Source organism: Taudactylus pleione, unplaced genomic scaffold (assembly GCF_031769625.1).
Source record: "Taudactylus pleione unplaced genomic scaffold, aTauple2 ptg000619l, whole genome shotgun sequence".
NCBI classification, from domain to species: domain Eukaryota; kingdom Metazoa; phylum Chordata; class Amphibia; order Anura; family Myobatrachidae; genus Taudactylus; species Taudactylus pleione.
This window is the reverse complement of record NW_028285021.1, coordinates 5,006,520-5,030,192: the sequence shown is the minus strand read 5'-3', so window position 1 is coordinate 5,030,192 and position 23,673 is coordinate 5,006,520. Positions and strand designations below refer to the sequence as shown.

The following is a 23,673-nucleotide window of genomic DNA, read 5'->3' as shown; positions in this document are numbered from 1 at the left end:
TCCATGTCCTGGTCCTGTAGTTTATTGTTCTGTAAGTCGCTTGTCTACAATTTGTTTATGTACTTTGTAAGGCGCTGCGGAACACTTGTGGCACCATATAAATAAATGATAATAATAATAATTATGTCACAGACGCATTTAAAAATCATCTCTAGTTTATAAATGATTGGAGACAAATGAATATCTTTTATGTTCTGATGGGTTTTTTTTATTTGGTGACTGGTTTATTTCAAAATCAAAAAGTCTTTAAACCTGAGTATATTAAAAGTCAGCAAATAATTCAGTTCGCTCTTCAGGGTACAGCTATCCATGGTGTTTATATTTCCTTATAGTCTACAATAGTGGCTATGCTTTCCCTTACAGTACGCAATGCTCTGCAAATACTAATTATTTTTTTTATATAAATTGCATATCTTTATGTGTATTATAATAGTGCTATCCCATCTTTATACCAATCCTTTGTTTGCTGTGCTTCTTAATTTGCCCCATTTTCTTATCCTCACCTTCAGTCTGCTGTTCCCACATCTTTCTCCTATTCTCTATTTTTACTTTTCAAGCTCACCCTCAGTATCTCCTCTCTCCCTCTCACTGGTAACGCAGTACCCTTCTTTCTTGTTTCTTTTTATTCTCCCTTGTGTCCTCCCTCCCCCACCTCTCACCCCTTCTCTTTGATGTGTCTGTACATTAGAAAGTGGATAATTAAAGATTAGGAAGTAATCATTGCCTCCTTCTGCACAGTCCCCTCCCAGGCAAGGCTGATAATGATGATAATCAGGTTGGGTGTCTGAGTTGAGGAATGTGACATGAGATTCTCTGACTGACTCTGGACCAAAGTGACCCCAAAGTGTGAGGACAAGTCATGTTCAAGAATCAGGAATAAATTGCTATGGACTATGATAATGGATCAGCAATACTTGTTAACTGTACTGTATTTGCTTCTTGCAGTAGCCCCCAAATACATTGCATAGGTACTTGTACTTCACCAGCCATAAGGGCTCATAGAGATGCGGGTGTTTTAGAGGTCACTCTCCAACAAAGCGCCTGTAATGCCCTAGCTACTCCCCATGTAGGCCTAGGAATTTTATCTTTGAATAAGTTGCGCACTTTAGTGATGATGCACAATGCAGCTGTAGTTACACCTGCAATCTGTGCATGGAACGAAATGGGTATATTCACCGGTATGCAATGCGCTTTGCTTTAATACCTGCAAAATTATTATTGCACACTTGCACCAGCCCTATTGTTAGTGCAAGATATGGCTGAAACAGGCATACATGTGTCCTCCTTATACATCATCCTAGCATCTATTCACTATAAGAGTGTTACATCGCAGATGCAGCAAAACACCACTCAGAGTGTACTAGATAAACTGGACCGTGGCTCTTTAACCGCACTGGAAATAGTTTCAAATACGTACAACGTCGCAAATGAAGCACAATGGAACTTGGCGTGAGAAAAAGCTGCACTTTATATACAGATTCAGACTCAGTCGCACACAGATATACAAATGTCGCACGTCAAAATGATCAGTGTAATCTAGCAATGTAGTTTTGTCGCTCCCAGGTGTTGCTGCTTGAGCTGCAGCGTATAAGGACACATCTGCATTTACCCTTCTGCAACTCTGTATTGCCTGCAAATTCCATTAACGCGTCCTCAGTCACTGTATATAGTCTATATGGGAACTCCCTGTTACAGCAGAGTTATGCCCCTTCAGGCGGATGTGGAGATGCTACTGAAACGTGTACAATTCTGCATAGACTGCTCTATGTTTAATGTTGGAGCATGTGCAGTATGGAAACCGCAAGAGGGGCCTGAGGGCCTAATTCAGACCCGCTCGCGAGCGCAGGACGCTCGCAAGCGGGTCGATGGTGCCCTAATGCGCATGCGCACGACAGGGAGCTCCGTCGTGCGCATGCGCGAGACCCGGCGAGCGACGGGGTAGCCGTTGCTCGGGGTCTCGCACCAAAGGGGGCGTGCTGTCGATGGTGAGTGACAGCATGCCCCCTTTGGTGGGCGTGCTGGGGGCGTGGCTGCCAGATGGAGGCGTTCCCATGGGAACGCCTACCGTCTGGGTCCGGCCCCACTGACATCAGTAGTGATGTTAGTGGGAGTGATTTTGGCTCTGATAGAGCCAAAATCACTCGGTCTCGTCGCAAGCCCGATGGTTGTGATGGTCTTGACCATCGCGACCATCATCATGGACGCTCGCTATAGCTGTGGGTGGTAACCCACAGCTATGCGAGCATCCAAGAGGCTGCTCCAAGTTGAGGTAGGAGGGCCCTGATTCAGAGCCAGCGCTCTGGTCACAGCGTCCGGCTCTGAATCAGGCCCTGAGTTCAGCTCTGCAACAACCCCTAAATTAGTTATCGTCTCTCAGCTTTATTATGCCTGCTCTATTTTATCCACTTTTATCTATTTTAAACTTTGGAAACGTGCATCTAACATCTGAGAAACAATAGATGAGATTAAAAAAGAAAATTCAACTTTAACCCGCTACAAATCTGCTTATGAAAAGGAGCATATATCAGTGCATAAATCAGGAGCTTGTATAAAAAACACTAAGAATTTAATGAAATGTTTTTGTTTTTTGTATTATAGCCAGGTGCGTATCTATAATGGGTGCAGGGTGTGCGGTGCACATGGGCCCCCGGGTCTAGGGGTGGCAAACACTGCACTTCCTACACCCATATTATCTAAAACTTACCTCTCTGAGGTCCCACGCCGGCGGGTCTCAGGCCTGTACAAAACACCGGAAAATGGCTGCCGCGGCCAGTTATCCATCGTTTTGCGCATGAAATCGACAGAAAAAATCCCACACCATTTCCCCGGCAATTTGCGTATGCGCAGTAGACTGTGGGCGCACTGTAGTGCCCAGAGTCTACAGATGCTGCGGTGGCCGGCTAGCCGCGTTAGTCGGCTGCCGGCCACCAGGGAGACAGGAGGGGGCCCATATGCATTCCCCGTCTCTTAAGACGCCCCAGATTATAGCGATTGTTTCTGACACCTGAGGGCCACATTTATCATAGATGGCTGAGCAAATATCAGGCGTCCGTCAGATTTTTTTTAGTTGCAATGGGAGATTTTTCTTCATAGATTTATGGTAGTTTAGATCAGGGTTTGATTTGTAACACAATTCAAGAAGATGAAAGTAGGTATTACCAAGCACAGAAATAAGCCTGGCCACTGAATCAGACTCTCTGTAAAAACAGTGGTGTTATAGGCTAGGGCTTACTGGGTATATTTACTAAAATGTGTGTTTACAAAAGTGGAGATGTTGCCCATAGCAACCAATCAAATTCTACTTATCATTTATCTAACACCTTCTAGAAGATAATAGCCTATGGGCAACATCTCCACTTTGGTAAACTCACACTTTAGTAAATATACCTCTAAGAGTTTCATGTAAGTCAGAAGCAATTACACTTCCATAGCCTGCACGGAACTAAGGGCCTGATTCAGAGTGGTACGTAAACCCGATGGTTTGTATACAACTCCGATGGTTGCTGATCCGCGCATGCTCAGGATCTGTACTGCACATGTGCCGATCGGTGTCCACGACAACGGTCACAGTGCCTCCTAAGCCGTTTGGGGCCGGCGATAGAGGGTGTTTTAAAAAAACAGGGGCGCGTCAGCCCTGTTTTTAAGGCGTGTCAAGGCCAGTGTCTGTGTCTTCTGAAGCAGCTTCACTGGCCCTGGAAGTGTGAATTTCACGGCCATCCTGAGTAACCTGAGGTGGCCAATGTTCACGCAAGTGACATGATGGCTGCATCCTCAGGTGCAGCAGCGGATCACAGACCCCGGCAGGTCTATTTACACACAACGCTTCCTGTGGCATTAGCATATTATTGCACATCTGCTGTGTACCAAGTAGCAGCGGCTGTGTGATAACCTGCAACTCTGAATCAGGCCTTAGATACAGTTGTCCATGCTGAGTTATACACATCTATGTGCCCGCAAGGCCCATGTCCATACTCTTAGTTACGTACACTTGCATCAGCCCTGTCCATGGTGCAGGATATTAATTTGACATCAGACAGGTGGCTGCATACCCACAACTCCACACAGCCCGCAATGCCATATATATGTGCCCTCGCTAAACTTCGCCTATAACAAATGCCCCTTTGCCAACCAGTTAGTCCCATTCAGCCACATGTGGAAATGTGGAAATGTGACTGAATTGCTTATGACTCTGGATCATCCGTAGATGTGTACACCCAGCAACTGAGGGTCTCATTCAGACCCGCTCGTGAGCGCTGTACGCTCGCAAACAGGTCGATGTTACCCAAATGCGCATGCGCACGACGGAGGCTGATCCGTCGTGCGCATGTGCGAGACCCGGCGAGCGACGGGGAAGCCATCGCTCGGGGTCTCGCACCAAAGGGGGCGTGCTGTCGATGTTGAGTGACAGCACGCCCCTTTGGTGGGTGTGCCGGGGGTGTGGCTGCCCAGACGGAGGCGTTCCCATGGGAATGCCTACCGTCTGGGGCCAGCCCCACTGACATCACTAGTGATGTCAGTGGGTGTGCTTTTGGCTCTGATAGAACCAAAAGCACTCCGGGCTTGCGGCAGATGAGAGTCTAACGCAAGGGTCTCGTCTTGACCATTGCGACCATCTTTTTGGCCGCTCGCATAAGCTGTGGGTGGTCACCCACAGCTATGCAAGCGGCCAGGAGGCCGCACCAATTTTAGGTAGGACGGGCCAGATTCAGAGCGAGCACTCTTGTCAGAGCGTCCGGCTCTGAATCAGGCCCTGAGCACGCACAGTGCTAAAAGCAGCAAGATCCATCTGCATAAAGGACTTAAGGTGCCCATACACGGGAACAAAATAAGCCCAAGCGCCAGTGAGGGTGTATGATTCCTCTCCCTGAATGCGTGCAGTGCCACACACCCACGGGAAGCCTTGCCAAACCTCCAACAACAACAAGAGAAAATATAAAGAAGTGGGTGGCGTTTAGTACGCACAACAAGGAATGAGCTAAAGCATGTGGTTACACTTTAGAGTGTGTACCATACTGAAACATAAAACATAAAATAGTAACAAAAATACAAATAAACAGCAAAATAGAAGCAAAAAATAACCAATAAAAGTCCTCAGTGGTATGGCCGCATAAATATGCGGCTGACAAGACCACAAGGGACCAAATGTATAGAGCTAGTAGCTGGCCACTTAATAGTGCAAAATTGCAAATGTCAATAATAAAAAGCAACAAGTGTAGCGGACGGAGGTGGCGGTGGTGAATTGCCCATTAAAGTAGATAATTCTAATGTCCCACAGTAATCCGATGCAGCTCTCACTGTGACTGGAATGTGATGGTATAGAATGGGATTAATAATTGTTCCAAGGTACTCACTGTCATCCTTGTGTGACACCGCTCCAGCGGCTATCACGTGTAAGGAACTCCGACAGTGTGATGCTGCCTCCCGGCACAGTGGCAGACCGTCTCCCTCCACGGATCCTCCGAGCGCAGCTCTCTGAGTGTCCTGTTCCCATACACAGGACGATTTTTTACACGATATGGGCAGTTACGACAGGTTGGACAAACCAATCGTGTGAAATAGGTGTATTTTGTGTTTTCTGCGACCCCAATGCGTGGCCCCGCCGTCCTCTAGTTGGATCGCAGATCAGATGGTTTTGCAGAGAGATCTACGATCTTTTGAGTACAATGTGATACACTTCTATGCATCTTATCCTATGATCGTAACGATCAATCGTACACCATTTGACCACATCTTATGAAAAATTTCAAGGGAAGAATTTCAAGGGCAATCGTACAACTCATCTTACCAACTTTGAATCGCACCATGTATGGGGGCCTTTACCTGCAACTCTACATCAGCCCCTTAGGGCTAATAAAAGCCAGATACAGGAGAGTTAAGGGGCATATCCACTACACGATATAAATGGACGACTGAACGATTACGACATCGTTATCGTTCAATCATTGTCGGCATCTGTCATCACCTGAAAATACTGCCCAACCTGCTGATATCGACAGGCTGTGCATGTTCGGGGATGAGGGAGGGTGCCTGCACTGAACGACATATCATTCAATGTGTGCATCGTACAGTATAATGAACGATTGTACGATAACGATGTCGTCATCGTACAGTCGTTTATTACTCGTGTAGTGGGTATGCACCTTTAGAGGTAGAAATAGATAGTAATACCCACAAATTGCTTTCCAAGAGTTGTCTGGAACCTCTGTGTCACTCTCTCAGAGCGATTTCATGGAAACTGAAAATGGGACAAGTGCTGTCCCTAGCTCCGACTTTAGGGCTTGAATCAGAGATGGGCGCTAATGCAGTCGCTGCTGTGAATTTGTACGTAGCAGATGTGCGATAATATGCAAATGTTTTAGCCACCAGGATTATGCACATGCGCAGAAGGACGCCGGAGGGGCTTCTGGGTCATAGATCCGGAAAGCCCTCCATCGCAAAGGGCCACACTTACCGACAGAGCGGTCATTTGCGGTGGTCGTCATGCATACCGGTGTCACCAACGCCGGCATGCATGTGATGACCAGTGGAATGCATTGCATTGCGGGTGCGATGCGTCATGCATCCCGCCCAGAATCACAAGTGAAATAAGTAGCTTCACCTGCGGATCTTTTAAAATGTGTCAGTGAGTAATCAACACACCTGTGCACCTGAGTGACATGGAAAAGGTGAACTGTTAGGGGTCCTGAGGGCCGAGTTTGAGAACCACTGGGCTAGATGATAAAAAAAAATTATATAACATTAGGCACAACGAGACACTGATATATCATGACTATGTGGATTCCACATATACAGTCAGGTGCATAAATATTGGGACATTGACAGAATTTTCATATTTTGGGCTCTATTCACCACCACAATGGCTTTGAAATGAAACAAACAAGATGTGCTTTAATTTAATTTGAGGGTAATTACATCCAAATCAGGTGAACGGTGTAGGAATTACAATGGTTTCTATATGTGCCTCCCACTTTTTAAGGGGCCAAAAGCAATGGGACAAACTAAACAAATCCTAAATCTAACTCTCACCTTTTAATACTTTGTTGCAAATCCTTTGCTGGCAATTACAGCCTGAAGTCTGGAATGCATAGACATCACCAGACGCTGGGTTTCATCCCTGGTGATGCTCTGCCAGGCCTCTACTGCAAATGTCTCCAGTTCCTACTTGTTCTTGGGGCATTTTCCCTTCAGTTTTGTCTTCATCAAGTGAAATGCATGCTCAATTGGATTCAGGTCAGGGGATTGACTTGGCCATTGCATAACATTCCACTTTTTAGCCTTAAAAAACTCTTTGGTTGCTTTTGCAGTATGCTTCGGATCATTGTCCATCCGCACTGTGAAGCGCCGTCCAATGAGTTCTGAAGCATTTGACTGAATATGAGCATATAATATTGCCCAAAACATTTCAGAATTAATTTTGCTGCTTTTGTCAGCAGTCACATCATCAATAAATACAAGGGAATCAGTTCCATTGGCAGCCATACATGCCCACGCCATGACACTACCACCACCATGCTTCACTGATGAGGTGGTATGTTTTGGATCATGAGCAGTTCCTTTCCTTCTCCATACTCTTCTCTTCCCATCACTCTGGTACAAGTTGATCTTTGTCTCTTCTGTCCATAGGATGTTGTTCCAGGACTGTAATGGCTTTTTTAGATGTTGTTTGGCAAACTCTAATCTGGTCTTCCTGTTTTTGAGGGTCACCAATGGTTTACATCTTGTGGTGAACCCTCTATATTCAGTCTTGTGAAGTCTTCTCTTGATTGTTGACTTTGACACATATACACCTACCTCCTGTAGAGTGTTCTTGATTTGGCCAACTGTTGTGAAGGGGTTTTTCTTCACCAGGGAAATAATTCTTCTGTCATCCACCACAGTTGTTTTCCGTGGTCTTCCGGGTCTTTTGGTGTTGCTGAGCTCTCCGATGCGTTCTTTCTTTTTAAGAATGTTCCAAACAGTTGATTTGGCCACACCTAATGTTTTTGCTATCTCTCTGATGGGTTTGTTTTGATTTTTCAGCCTAATGATGGCTTGCTTCACTGATAGTGACAGCTCTTTGGATCTCATATTGAGAGTCGACAGCAACTGATTCCTAATGCAAATGTCACACCTAGAATCAACTCCAGACCTTTTACCTGCTTAATTGATAATGAAATAATGAGGGAATAGCCCACACCTGTCCATGAAATAGCTTTTGAGTTGATAGTCCCATTACTTTTGGCCCCTTAAAAAGTGGGAGGCACATATAGAAATTGTTGTAAGTCCTACACCGTTCACCTGATTTGGATGTAGTTACCCTCAAATTAAATCTGAAAGTCTGCAGTTAAAGCACATCTTGTTTGTTTCATTTCAAAGCCATTGTGGTGGTGAATATGAAAATTCTGTCAATGTCCCAATATTTATGCACCTGACTGTATGTCCTACAACATATGTGTAAAGTTTTCTGTGGAACGTGTTTACAAGTGTTACAATACAAAATGTATACATTCTCTAACCTTATTATCTTGATTACAGGTGGAACGTGAAATTGCTATACTCAAACTTATTGAACATCCGCATGTTTTAAAGTTACATGATGTATATGAAAACAAGAAATACCTGTGAGTATACTGTATATGATTATATATTCCGTACTATATTATTTACTGTAATCCATGAATTTGTGGAAAGAAGGTTGTTAGCTCCATCTTTAGCAGAATTTAGTATTTTATTTCCACAATCTTTAGTAAAAAAACATTTATTTACTGCAAGTTTTACTGCCATGATTGTAGAAATCAAAATAGAGCAGAAATTATTATTTATAATTTGCCACCAATCTTTGTAAATTTGACCAAAAAATGTTTGTTTTGTTTATTCACAATAATTTTTTTTTTTTAATTAAAAAAAGACAAGAGATGTATGTTAAAAACATGTATGTTATAAAATCTATACTATATACCACAGGTCTCAAACTCGATCCTCAGGACCCCAAACAGTACATGTTTTCCTGGTCTCCTCACAGAATCAGAAGTGAAATAATTAGCTCCACTTGTGGATCTTTTAAAATGTGTCAGTGAGTAATGACTACACCTGTGCACCTGCTGGGTGACATGGAAAACGTAAACTGTGTGGGGTCCTGAGGACCGAGTTTGAGAACCTCTGCTCTATATACTGCTAAATTTTATAGCCATGATTAATAGCAATTGATACAGAGGTTCCTAAACGTGATGCAATCGGGAAACCGGCTGTCTTAATCCTGACAGCCAGCTTCCCGACTGCTTTATCCCGGCGAGGGTTAAATGACAGGCGTCTATATCTAGACACCTGTCATTTTCCCAACGCCGGGAGACAGGCGCCCGGCATCCCGATCGAAGCAGCAGGGGGGAGGGTTTGGTTTAGGGCACCCGGGTGGGACTTAGGGTTAGGCACCCCCCCGGGAGGGTTAGGGTTAGGCTAGGGGGAGAGAGGGTTAGGGTTAGGCACCCCCCTGGGGGACTTAGGGTTAGGCACCCCCCCCCGGGGGACTTAAGTTTAGGCAGCGGGGAAGGGGGGGGGTTAGGGTTAGGCACTTACAGGGGGAATTAGGTTTAGGCACTTGGGGGGGAGGTTAGGGTTAGGCACCCCTAAGGAGGATTAGGGTTAGGGGGTTTTTACTTACCTACGGACGATCGGATATCCAGCGCTGTCGGGCTTCCGCTGCCGGGATCTCTGCTTCTGTCGGCCTGCTCGGACGGGATTCGAACTACCGGCCAGAGGGACGGCGGTATTTCATACCGATTCCCCCCAAACTTGGTCCTCAAGGAACCCTAACAGTCCAGGTTTTAAGGTTATCCATGCTTGACCACAGGTGACTTAATTAGTACCTCAGTCGATTTGATTTAACCACCTGTGCTCAACCATGGATATCTCTAAAACCTGAACTGTTGCGGAGCCTTGAGGACAGTGTTTGAGAACCTCTGAATTGACATATCAACCCATTGAGCTTCAAATAATCTGCCAAGAGATATATCTTCTGCTGTGAGATTTTGCCATAGTTGAAGGGCAATTTATTAAATTATAGGGACTTCAAACAGCTTTCCATGCCAGAGATCCCTAATCTGAGATCATAAAAAAGCAGATGCTCCTTGTTCTGATGGAAATTTGGGACCAGTATACAGATAAGCAGCTGAAAATAGATGCTAGGTGCCCAAATAGATAATGTGCAACATAGAATAAATGGGCTTTTAGGCTGTAAAAACAAGAAGTGATATTATTGGCCACCGGTAAATAGGCCTGATATGAATACATTCAGATAGAGATAAGATGGTTTTCAGGAAGTTACCTCTGAATGTGTACCGACTAATGGGCTCCTGTAAGATATGCTTGTTCGGCCTAAGGGCCTGATTCAGACCCGCTCGCGAGCGCATTGCGCTCGCAAGCGGGTCAATGGTGGGTCAACGCGCACGCGCGGCATGTGCAACGCGGCGTGCGCAAGCCCCATAGCGATTGAGAAATCACTCGCTCCGGGGCTCGCAACAAAACGGGGCGGCTGTCGATGTTGATCGACAGCTCGCCCCGTTTTGTAGGCGGGGAGGGGGGGTGGCTGTACAAACTGAGGCATTCCCGAAGGAACGCCTGCCATTTATGGGTGGCCCTACTGACATCACTCATGATGTCAGTAGTGGACTTCCTGCTCTATTAGAGCAGGAAGTCCACTTGGCATTGCGAGTGCTGAGACCCTACCACAAGGGTCTCCTCGCAATGCCGATGGTCGCGATAATCGCGACCATCACCGGGCCGCTCGAACAAGCTGGAATTTTTAAAAAAAGGGACGCCCTGATTCAGAGCGAGCGCACACAAATAGCATGCGCCTCTGAATCAGGCCTTAAGTGCCAAATAGATGAATTGTATAGTTTGCCCAAATTGGCAACAGAAAACAGACATTTGGTACCCATTCCAGCATTAAGGAATAACTCTGAACCTCTGAGCCTTCAAGATGAAGCTTAAGAGAAAGTGTCTATTTCCTTTAACCCTTTATGAAATATGAACCACTGTTTTTGTGTAACACTGAATCTTGCTGCTTTGGGTTTTCCATTTTCAGAACCACTTGCATTTTCCCATTTCTCTGTGCCCTTTGCTTTATGCAGGTACTTGGTCCTTGAGCACGTATCTGGGGGGGAACTTTTTGACTACCTGGTGAAAAAAGGACGTTTAACCCCAAAGGAAGCTCGAAAATTCTTCAGGCAGATTATTTCGGCGTTGGATTTCTGTCACAGTCACTCCATCTGGTGAGGGGGTCTCCTGAGACAACAGAGAGGTCTTTGTTGGAGTGTTTTGGTCTTTACCAGATTTACCAGATAGTAATGATAAGTATCTGCTAAGATTCAAAAATGGTATCATCTTTATTTCATGTGTCATGGCTTTTTTACACTGGTCATTTTTTGCCTGGATCTATATTCATTATCTATCTATCACTCTTTATCTGTCCTTTTTCAGTCACAGAGATCTAAAGCCTGAGAATCTACTTCTGGATGAGAGAAATAATATCCGAATAGCAGATTTTGGGATGGCCTCTCTGCAGGTCGGAGACAGCCTGCTGGAGACCAGCTGTGGGTATGTACAGAATAGTGGGCATTATATACACAGCTGCAGTAGTTGTGAATATGCGTAGTGGCATAGAATATATATAATGTAGTGGCTATAACACATTACTGAAGGTGTGAATATGTATAATGTGAATAGAAGGGATCATATAACAATTTATAATATACAGAGCTGCAGAAGACGGGATGTAGTTAGCAGACCGGTGGACGGGATGCCGCCAGTCTAAATCCCGACGGGGGAAGCCCGACACGGGAGGTAAGATAGTCGTCAAAATACCAACGCCTATCTTAATCCCGAAGCCGGAATCCAGAAGGACGCCAGCCCGAACAAGTTTAGTCCAGGGCGTCTTAGCTGTTAGCCGCGGGGGTAAGTGTTAGGTTTGAAGTAACTAAAAAAACAGGAAAAAAACCCAAGCGCTGCCAGAGAGCTGCTGGTAAATAAAGGGGATGTCAGCCCCTTATAAAGGTAAACACAAAATATAGAAAAAACAGCGCTAAATATGTAAAGTGATCACTAAATAGACAGTGGATCGTAATAATATTACAATTTAATAATGTCACTTAAAATCTCAAACGCATTCAAATAAAAATTAAATATAATAGATAATCAGTAAATAAACCTACACATAATAAAAATGGAATAAATATAAAATAGCCACATATTAATATATAAAGATCATCACTGCTGATCCATGATAGATCTTCCTTCCAAGAAAATGAAAACACACAGTCATATAGGCTCACAAAGTCAATCAGGATTTATCTCCCTCTAGGCGAAAGGTTTTATCGGATTCCTAATAGGTTTTTAATCCACAGTCCCTGGCAACATGCAGTGTGGCTATTTTATATTTATTAAATTTTTTATTAAGTGTAGGTTTATTTACTGATTATCTATTATATTTAATTTTAATTTTTAATTGTTTGAGATTTTAAGTGACGTTTTTAAATTGTAATATTATTACGACCCACTGTCTATTTAGTGATCACTTTACATATTTAGCGCTGTTTTTTTCTATATTAAGTGTTAGGTTTAGCCCTCTGTCGGGATACCAAGTATCAGGATGCTGCTGTCAGTATTTTGACAGGAGGCATCCTGACAGCCGGCATTACATACCGATTCCGCAGAAGACTGCTGAGTGTAAGTTTATTGAGAACAGTATGGTTACAGTATAGAGCAGTGGTTCCGAAACTGTGCTGTGGCACCCTGGGGTGCATTGGGACACTCGCAGGGGTACCTCAGGTTGGTGGTCCAGCACCAAATCAAATTATTTATGGTCAATGTAATGTACATATGAGGACAAACAAAAGCACAAACCTGTCCATCACCATATAACTGAATCTAAGGATGACAGGTCAGCACAAAAAGCTCCTCTTGGTGTGCCAGGTCCCGTGAGACTCTGCTAGTGCCAGGCGTCATTCTTTGCCGAAAATGTGTTTAAGTTGTAATGCGATGTGACTAGAACGCACCAGCAGACTGTGCCGATTAATTTGATATGCAACATTTGTATATCTGCGTGCGCCTGAGTCTCTGAGTCTGTATATGAAGTGCTACAATGTAGCAGCCACAACTATTTTCATTCCAAGTTCCATTGTGGTTCATACACAGACTCAGGTGCACACAGATGTACATGTGTCACATATCAAATTAATCGCACTTAATGCTAGCAGAGTTGCACGGGACCTGGCGGCTCACTCACGCCAGGCAAGTCACGTGCATGGCGTACTGAGGCTAGATGTATGAGGACACATCTGTACCTACAACTGGTCAACTCCAAACCTCTATAGCAGTGGTTCCCAAACTATTTTGGAATCACGGCACCCTAGAGTAACAGCATTGGTTTGATGGCACCCCTAAGTTTAAGTTTGTTATTAAGCGATTCAGAAAAAAACGTAGTAAATTGAAGTAAATTGGCGTGACTGCACCAAAGATGTGTAAGGACATATCTGTATATATAGTGGGCATAGAATGGGCAATTTAACGACTTGTAATATAATACAAAGGCTTACAATACAGATGTGCAGAAAACCTATATTGGATGTACACAAGTATTGGTTTTCACAAAGTTTGCTGCTTCAGTGTTTTTACATCTTTTTGTCAGATGTTACTATAGTATACTGAAGTAAAATTACAAGCATTTGAAAAGTGTCAAAGGCTTTTATTGACAGTTACATTAAGTTTATGCAAAGAGTCAATGTTTGCAGTGTTGACCCTTTTTTTCAAGACCTCTGCAATTCGCCCTGGCATGCTGTCAATCAACATCTGGGCCACATACTGACTGATGGCCGACCATTCTTGCCTAATCAATGCTTGGAGTTTGTCAGAATTTGTGGGGTTTTGTTTGTCTATCCGCCTCTTGAGGATTGACTACAAGTTCTCAATGGGATTAGGGTCTGGGGAGTTTCCCGGCCATGGACCCAAAATGACAATGTTTTGTTCCCTGAGCCACTTAGTCATCACTTTTGCCTTATGGCAAGGTGCTCCATCATGCTGGAAAAGGCATTTGTTCATCACCAAACTGTTCTTGGATGGTTGGGGGAAGTTGCTCTTGGAAGATGTTTTGGTACCATTCTTTATTCATGGCTGTGTTCTTAGGTAAAAATGTGAGTGATCCCACTCCCTTGGCTGAGCAGCAACCCCACACATGAATGGTCTCAGGATGCTTTACTGAGTCTCTGAGTCTGTTAACCAAAATCCGTGAGTACGGGATGAGATGGGGGCGAGATGAGCTGCCCTTGCTGGCGTTTCCACGACCATTGGTCATAAGATAGATCCGGACATTAGAAGTATAAAATACTCAGATTGGAGTATGCATGGTACACTTAGGGGAAACACAGAGCGTCAGCACATATATTGGATGTTACTGAACCTGGGGTGGATCAGTTTCTATGTAATGAGCTCTTCTATGTCCTCTCCACATCTCATGCAGGTCTCCTCACTATGCCTGCCCAGAGGTGATCAGGGTGAGTTATCAGTGCTCCTTTCCCTTATAGATTGTACAGTGCACTACAAGATAGCAATGCCATTCACCACTTATATTCTGTGCAGGGTGAAAAATATGACGGTAGAAAGGCTGACATCTGGAGCTGTGGAGTCATCTTGTTCGCTTTACTTGTGGTGAGAATATTACCTCTGTTATATTCATTTATAAATTAGTACAATTTCATATTAAATATCCTAAATATACTTAAAAAAGTGAACAGTAAGAAAATGATACTTTTTATGTGTTTTATATACTTAAATGCTGAGTGCTAATGGGCTTGATTCATCCCGGAACGCAACTGCGATTGCGCACGCAGACAGCCGATTGTTGCGCTCTGCGCATGCATACACATCAGAATGCGCATGCACAAAGGTCTCACTGTGATCACACTGCGATCGCAGACACTACGCAGATCCATAGCAGAGTGATTGAGACGAAGTAAGCGTTTGGGGGTGGTGACGGGGAGGTGGTCGGCGAAACGCAGGTGTGTCAGTGCGTTTGAACGTTGTTACAGGGGCGTGAATAAATTAGCCACTGCGATGGCATACACAGCTTGGCTCCCACTATGTGCGAAGAGGTTAGCAACGTGCGGTTACGATGGTACTCGATGTTACCGATGGTTTTGCTATTTTGCTAAGTAATATGGATGTGGGTAAGGGGAAGTGGGCATCCTTATGTTGGGCTGTGACGGCATAGCGATTGCAATTATTAGCATATTTTTGCAGTGGACCATGCGTATTTGCGATCCGCAATGAATCGGGCACAATGTCCACATTTTCTACAAATGTTTTTTTTTTTCCCTAAGAGTACAATCTGCTTACAAATGAGCTGTTTATTACAAATGTATTTTTACCCACTTAATTAAGTGTATACACACACACATACTCTTTTAGGCAAATACAAACCTAACTTCTTCCTCCACTGATCCATCTTCCTCTCATCTCCCCCCTCCTACAACCTACAGCGCTGTATCTATCCCATTTGTCTAGAATTCGCCTCAGTATTGCAATGGGATATTAATTTTCGCTCAAAGCATATATGATATGACCATCCTCTTAACTGACACACTACACCTATTGCCCAATCAATATGCAACCTAACACCAACTGTCTTGTGATCACAGCCACTTATTAATTCCTTGGCGGCGATTAAATTACATGCTGTGCCACACATTGCGTTCCGGCACATCAGGACCCACCAACATTGGCGATTTTGCCTTACACCCACAGAGGAGCGCATTAAAATTGTCAATGTTGTAGCTACTGTATATGGTAGGTATGTACACAGCCAACATTGGGTCTGATTCAGCAAGGATCACTATTGCGCTAATGGGTATGAAATACCGCCGGCCGCATGTTCGGTTCGATTCCCGTCAGCGGCAGGCCGACATCAGCAGAGTTCCGAGCAGTGGAAGCCCGACAGCGCTGGAAATCCCGATGGTGGATAGGTGAGTATCTACTAACCTAACCTAACCCTCCTTAGGGGTGCCTAACCCTAACTTCCCCCCAAGTGCCTAACCCTAATCCCCCCCTCTAAGTGCCTAACCCTAACCACCCCCTTCCCCGCTGCCTAAACCTAAGTCCCCGGGGGGGTGCCTAACCCTAAGTCCCCCCCGGGAGCCCTAAACCTAACCCTCCCCCCCGCGGCTGTCCGCTCGCGGCGCCTGGCATCACTACGATCGGGATGCCTGGCACCGGTCTCCTGGCGTCGGGGAAATGCGGGCATCTACATCTAGACGCCCGGCATTTCACCCTTGCCGGGATATGACAGTCGGGAAGCCGGCTGCCGGTATTTAGGCAGTCGGCTTCCCTATTGCTTCCCCTATTGCGTATGCTGTGAATCCTTACGGAACGCAGCTGCAAATGTATGCTAAGGCCTGCCACATCGCAGCATGCATAGAGACGCCCACTGCTGCTTTCTCACATCCGCTCTACGTCGCTCTCCGGCGTATTCAACTGTACCATCGACGCACATCGGCCCCTCATTCACAGTTTATACCAGGTCTGACCAGCCACAGACACTGCGAGTCTCGTCGCACACTGCGTACGCAATCGCAGTGGCTAATTTATCCACGCCCATGAAATGGCGTTCAAATGGACAGACACGCCTGTGTTTTTATACCCACTCCTAATCACCACCCTCAAACGCTCATGGCTGTCACTCACTCTGCGATGGCTTCCTCTGTGGGTCCGTAATCACAGTGCGATCGCAGCGAATGCTCAGTGCGGCTTTTATGCATGCACACTAGAGAACAATAGGCCAATCTGCGTACGCAATTGCTTCTGCAAACGCTGCTGAATCAGGCCCATTGTCCGCAAATTAATTGGCTCCAAGAGGGTCAGTTTAGTTAAATCCTAAGAGTGATTGCATGTTCCGGTGCGTGGTACAGGTGATGTGCTGTGTGCACATCACCTGTATCTATGGTAGTCTAACATTGTGCATTATACTGCGCATCCCAGACCAATTACCACCCCTCTGTGAAGTTTTCATCCAAAGCCATCCAGTGGAAGGTCCAGAACAGGATCCCCGATTGAAAGTTCTGCCCAGCATACACCAACTGGAGGTCCGACTCTGTGAAGTTTTTGTTCAAATCCATCAAGTGGAAGGCTCAGAACAAGCTTTCATGGTCAAAGTTCTGCCCAGCGTACACCGACGGGGAGAGCTTACATGCATAGGGGAGGGATGAACATTTGGGGGGCGAACTGGGAGAAGAGTAAGTCAAGGGTGGAGAGGTAAGTGAAGATTTAGGAGGAGATAGGCTTATTGAAAAGGCATATTTAAAGTAGAGATGTGCAGGCTCGAATTAATTAGGATTTTCCCACCAAATTCAGATTTTTCCCGTCAAATTTCTGGTCAGGCAAAATGTCATGTTTCGTGGACAAACATCATCTTTCATGGACTTTTGTCCATGAAAGATGATGTTTGTCCATGAAAGATGATGTTTTGCCTCTTTCTGAGACCCGAAATTTGGCTGGAAAATCCCAACTAATCCGAGCCTGCACATCTCTAATTTTAAATGTACATTTGAGGCTGGTAGAAAGTCTGACTTGACAGGGCTCCTCAATGTGCGGTCCAAAATTAACTTTGTCATAATAATTGAATTGGGTCATATTCCACATGTTGGTAAACACAGTTGAAAGCTGGCCACAGATGGCCACTATTAGCCAGTGTGCAGACATCTGCAGTAACAGGACCCAGTGATGCTAGGCAAGATCAGTGTTCAATCTGATCACTAAATGACCCAATCTTCTCCTGTTTGGCTACTTTTGTGGGTTTAAGTACTGTACAGTTTAAATAAATCCATCATAGAAAATGGCATTCAATAGAACTCAGGGGGTCATTCAGACCCGCTCACGAGCAAAGGACGCTCGCAAGCGGGTCGATGTTGTGCGAATGCGCATGCGCACGACGGAGGGAGCTCCGTCATGCGCATGCGCGAGACCCGGCAAGTGACGAGGAATACGTCGCTCGGGGTCTCGCACCAAAGGGGGCGTGCTGTCGATGGTGAGTGACAGCACGCCCCCTTTGGTGGGCGTGCCGGGGGCGTGGCTGCCAGACGGAGGCGTTCCCATGGGAACGCCTACCGTCTGAAGCCGGCCCCACTGACATCAGTAATGATGTCAATGGGAGTGATTTTGGCTCTGATAGAGCCAAAATCACTCCTGGGCTTGCGGCAGCGAGACCCTACCGCAGGGTCTCGTCGCAAGCCCGATGGTTGCGATGGTCTTGACCATCGCGACCATCTTTTTGGCGGCTCGCATATGCTGTGGGTGGTCACCCACAGCTATGCGAGCGGCCAGGAGGCCACTCCATTTTCAGGTAGGAGGGCACTGATTCAAAGCGAGCGCTCTGGTCAGAGCATTCGGCTCTGAATCAGGCCCTCAGTTTTCTATTAGATTGACCTTAATCTATCAGCTCATGGAATTAGCTTGTTTATATACTGTGAACGATATCACCACTATGAATGTTGCTGCACCTTATAGACCAGTGCTAATCACTAGAAATTTGTAAGCGTTACTATTAGGTACTAACGAGTCCAATATGTCTGCAAATTTTTGTAATGAAATAAATGGCAATTCTAGCATAGTTTAAACTAGAAAACAGTGCTTCTGAGGATACATCCAAAATACAAAATTAATTTAACAACCAATTTATTTTAAAACTACACTTATTAAAAAACACATTTAATAATTAAGCTCCCCCTTTCCGCAACCAGCTCTGACACAAGATAACCAGTATTGACATTTCATAAATAGCTCCATTTCCAACCAACTGGTCCAGAGCTTTAATTAATAGTATTTACATTTATTAAGTACACCTAGTTTGGTCTAGCTCTCCCAACCTTACGCCTCTACTACATGGCTTTGTATTTGGTGCACTTGTTAGGCTGGCTAACTGCCTGTCCTGATGACACGTTGAGGGGTGTCTTGGCTAAGGAGGCCGGGTCTCCCTTATTCCCTGTACAGATCTTATTTTCTAAACTGTTGTTGCCAAGCCTGGCTCCATTGCTGTGCCAGGCCTTGTTGGTGTGGCGCTATGCTCAGGGTCTGTTTGCTGGAGAGGGGATTGATCCTGACACTCCACTATGGTTTAATGGCTCCTACTTCGAGCTGGACATGCTTAGCTCTGATAAACTTTACTTGCTGTACGGTATAGTCCCTATTGGTTAGCTATCTCAGGATGGTACAGTATCCTTACATCCTTTGAGTAATTGAGGTTGGAATTTGGCCTCCCACAGTCGGTTTTCTTTCAATACCTCATTCCCTGTAATGGTTATTTACAATCGTCACAGTCACATTCTCCAGCATAGATAGCTTGTTCTCATTATTCCCCTTGTTTTTCTAATATGTTTTCTGTAAAACTTAAAAAAAATACACCTATTTAATTTCAACCTTCACTGACTGTAAATGAATAGTTTTACTATTGATAAATAAACCCATTGCCCTCAAATAACCCATACATTAATTAGTATTCATGTTACATAAATGGTTTTCCTTTTCCTGAAACTCAGCCCAGCTTTAAATTTATAGCGCTTAAATCATTCCAGCCACACTAAATAAGCACCACTTTGACCCGTACTATTAAATAGCTGTCACCCACCATTAATAATTACCTTTATTCCATCATGAAATGATTAGCATATGCACCACTGCACCTACATTACCTTAAGATCTATATACACTTGCTTGCACACATATGTATATACACATATACACTTACCTTCTTCCATCCTGCGCTGCATAGATAGACTTTTCCATTTGCCTCTCTTCCTGGTTACAGGTGGCACCAATCACATTCTCTCATACATAGGCTTCTGCTTAATTAGCGCTGGTCAACAGATGACTGGGCGGGGCAGATCGGATGAGCGAGATCTAGGGATGGGATATCGAAAGAAAACGTTGGAAGTACCAATGTTTTTAACATTGAATACAAAACACTATTTAGATATAAACATTGGTTCTCTGGAACCGATGTTTAACGATAGGCCCTCATTCAGACCCGCTCGCAAGTGGGTCGATGGTGGGGCACTGCACACGTGCCGCTCGCGTGCGCAATCCCCGGAGCGAGTGAGAAATTCACTCGCTCCGGGGCTCGCTACAAACGGGACGGCTGTCGATGTTAATCGACAGCTTGCCCCGTTCTGTAGGCGGGGAGGGGGGGGGGGGTGGCTGGACAAACGGAGGCGTTCCTGATGGAACGCCTGCCGTTTGTGGGCGGCCCTACTGACATCACTCGTGATGTCAGTAGTGAGCTTCCTGCTCTATTAGAGCAGGAAGCTCACTGGGGCTTGCGGCAGACGAGACCCTACCACAAGGGTCTCTTCGCAAGCCGGATGGTCGCGACCATCACCTGGCCGCTCGCAAAAGCTGTGGGTGGTCACCCACAGCTTAGCGAGCAGCCAGGAGGCCGGCTAAAAAAAAAAAAAAAAAAAAGCGACCGCCCTCATTCAGATCAAGCGGCTCTGAATAAGGTCCTCTGTACTTAAACATATAATAGACTAATAAACGTTTAAAATAGTTCTTAATCTTATACTATGTCTCTCTTCATGGAGGCAAACACACACACATATATATATATATATATATATATATAATAATGATAGAGGTGGTAGGCGGCACTCAAACAGTTAATCAAAAATGACACGGAGTCTCCGTAAGTCTAGTCAATGTTTCAATTCCAATCACAGAATTTTCATCAGGAAAATTCTGTGATTGGAATTGAAACGTTGACTAGACTTACGGAGACTCTGTGTCAATTTTGATTAACTGTTTGAGTGCCGCCTACCACCTCTATCATTGTTATATTTCAAAACTGAGGAAGGCACCTTCAACTGCTGCACTAGTTCATGTCTTTAGCAGGCTGGGTATACCTAAGGAGATACTAACTGACCAGGGTACACCGTTTATGTCCAAAGTCATGAAAGAGTTATGCCGCCTGTTCAAAATCGAACAGTTAAGAACTTCGGTTTATCACCCCCAAACCGATGGGCTGGTCGAGAGGTTTAACAAGACGTTAAAACACATGCTTAGGAAAGTGGTCGACAAGGATGGTAGGGATTGGGACTACTTATTGCCGTATTTATTGTTGGCCATAAGAGAAGTTCCCCAGTCCTCCACCGGGTTTTCACCCTTCGACTTGTTGTATGGGAGACACCCAAGGGGGTTACTAGACATTGCCAAAGAGACATAGGAGGGGCAGTCTAGTCCTTACAAAACGGTGATTGAGTATGTTTCTCAAATGCAGGAGAGAATTGCTGCGGTAGTGCCGATAGTGAGAGAGCACCTGGAACAGGCTCAACAGGCACAGCAGAGGGTATACAACCGCAATGCTCGGTTACGCAGCTTTGCTCCTGGGGACAGAGTGTTAGTATTGGTTCCCACTGTGGAAAATAAACTTTTGGCTAAATGGCAAGGGCCCTTTGAAATCTTAGAAAGAGTGGGACAGGTCAATTACAAAGTTTACCAGCCGGGGAAAAGAAAGCCGGAACAGATATACCATATAAATCTGTTAAAGCCCTGGAAAGATAGAACGGTACTGTCGGCCGTCCGAGACCCTCCAGTAAGTCCAGGGCCCTTAGTTCCCGAAGTAACAGTGCCAAAAACCCTGTCGGCAATTCAACAACAAGAGGTCAAGGAGTTTCTGATTAGAAATAGGGTGCTGTTCTCTGACGTACCTGGGAAAACCTCGGTCATTAAACATGACATCATCACTGACCCAGGGGTTAAAGTTAATCTAAAGCCCTATAGGTTACCAGAAGCACAAAGAGAATCGGTGTCGAAAGAAATTAAAAATATGCTAGAGTTAGGGGTTATTGAAGAATCACGTAGTGAATGGTCAAGTCCCATTGTGTTGATTCCAAAGCCCGACGGGAGTGTGCGTTTCTGCAATGACTTCCAAAAGTTGAACATTGTTTCAAAATTCGATGCCTACCCGATGCCAAGAGTGGATGAACTGATTGAGAGACTAGGGACAGCAAGGTATTTAACCACTCTTGACCTAACCAAAGGGTATTGGCAAGTACCGTTAACCGAGAGCGCCAAACAAAAGACAGCTTTTTCAGCGCCAGAGGGCTTGTTTCAGTACAAGATGTTGCCCTTCGGGCTACATGTGGCACCTGCTACCTTCCAAAGAATGATGGACAGGATTCTAAGGCCCCATAGACGGTATGCGGCTGCTTATCTGGATGACGTGGTCATTCATAGTCCTGATTGGCAGTCTCACTTACCCAGGGTGCAAGCAGTGTTGGACTCCATCTATAAGGCAGGTTTGACAGCCAACCCAAAAAAGTCTTGTCTAGGCATGGAGGAAGTAAAATATCTGGGATACACCATTGGCAGAGGCCTGATAAAGCCTCAGCTCAATAAAGTTGATGCCATACAAAACTGGCCACGGCCTCTGAATAAGAAGCAGGTGAGAGTCTTCTTGGGAATTACGGGGTACTACTGGAGGTTTATACCCAACTTTGCCACCATGGCAGTCCCACTGACTGACCTGACCAAAGGCAAACAAAAAGTCATGGTAGAATGGAGTCCTGAGGCAGAGAAAGCTTTTCAGGAGTTGAAAGTAGTGTTGTGTTCCCAACCAGTCCTGATGACTCCTAATTTTGAAAGGGAATTCATAGTACAAACCGATGCATCAGAAGTAGGTATAGGAGCTGTCCTGTCCCAGAACAAGGAGGGTGAGGAACACCCTATTTTCTATCTTAGCAGAAAGTTGAATGTACATGAGAGAAACTATGCCACAGTGGAGAAGGAGGCGTTGGCCATAAAGTGGACGTTAGAGGCTCTCAGGTACTACTTGGTCGGAAGAAAGTTCAAATTGATCACTGACCATGCCCCTCTGAAGTGGATGTCTGAAAATAAGGACAGTAATGCGAGAATTACAAGATGGTTCTTGGCATTACAAACTTTAAAATTTTCAGTGGAACACAGGCCAGGAAGCCAGCTGGCCAATGCTGACGCGTTGTCACGCGTTCATTGTTTGGGGGCTTCAGTTGTTCCACCCCACAGGTCGAAACAAAGGGGGGGGATATGTGATAGGATCACTGGTAAAGTGGTCTGTGGCAGGTACATTTGTCCCAGATTCCTGTCTTTTGTGTTTTAAACCCCCAGGAGAAAGTCTGCAGTGTAGCAGGCTTGAGTTTCGGCTTTTTGAAAAGCCGGTTTGGGACCTGGGGGTTGTGGGTGAGAGGAGAGGGAGGGCTCCACCCACGGCCACTCCAGGTTTTGGTTCTCTTAGCCTGGTAACAGGCTTGTTAGGGTTTCCACCTGAGAGTGGCCAATATAAGCCTAGTGTGTTTAGGGCTGATTGTCTCACCTGGGAGAGCAGGCAGGGAGTTTGCTCAGAGACACTTGGAAACCTAACCGTGAGTGTTGTGCTGTGCTTTTGTTGCTGGCGAGGGCATTAGGCCCTGCCAGGTTCTGGTAGTGAGGGAACTACCTGTGAAGTTAGTGCCCCGACAGGGCTAGGATTTATATTTATGTTTTCTTTATGTTTCTGACATTGTACAATAAAGACTGGCGCCGACCAGCTTGTACTTGCATCCAGACTGGTGTGCTGCTTCCCTGCTGCTGTGTGTGTGTGTAAGGAAGGAGTCCTCTACCCAGGAGAGGGACCCCCTAACCTAACTG

The 23,673-nt window shown here is 45.2% G+C and overlaps 1 protein-coding gene across 4 annotated transcripts in view; it reads left to right on the top strand.

Moving 5' to 3' along the window:
• The window catches only part of LOC148479670 (serine/threonine-protein kinase BRSK2), a 179,293-nt gene that overhangs the window by 89,391 nt on the left and 66,229 nt on the right, over positions 1 to 23,673 (top strand). For all 4 annotated transcript variants that reach the window (XM_088454563.1, XM_088454562.1, XM_088454561.1 and 1 more), the window contains exons 3-7: positions 8,515 to 8,600; positions 11,106 to 11,246; positions 11,455 to 11,571; positions 14,489 to 14,522; positions 14,608 to 14,676. In XM_088454563.1, coding sequence (XP_088310689.1) covers positions 8,515 to 8,600; positions 11,106 to 11,246; positions 11,455 to 11,571; positions 14,489 to 14,522; positions 14,608 to 14,676 — 447 coding nt within the window. The remainder of the gene's footprint in view (positions 1 to 8,514; positions 8,601 to 11,105; positions 11,247 to 11,454; positions 11,572 to 14,488; positions 14,523 to 14,607; positions 14,677 to 23,673) is intronic.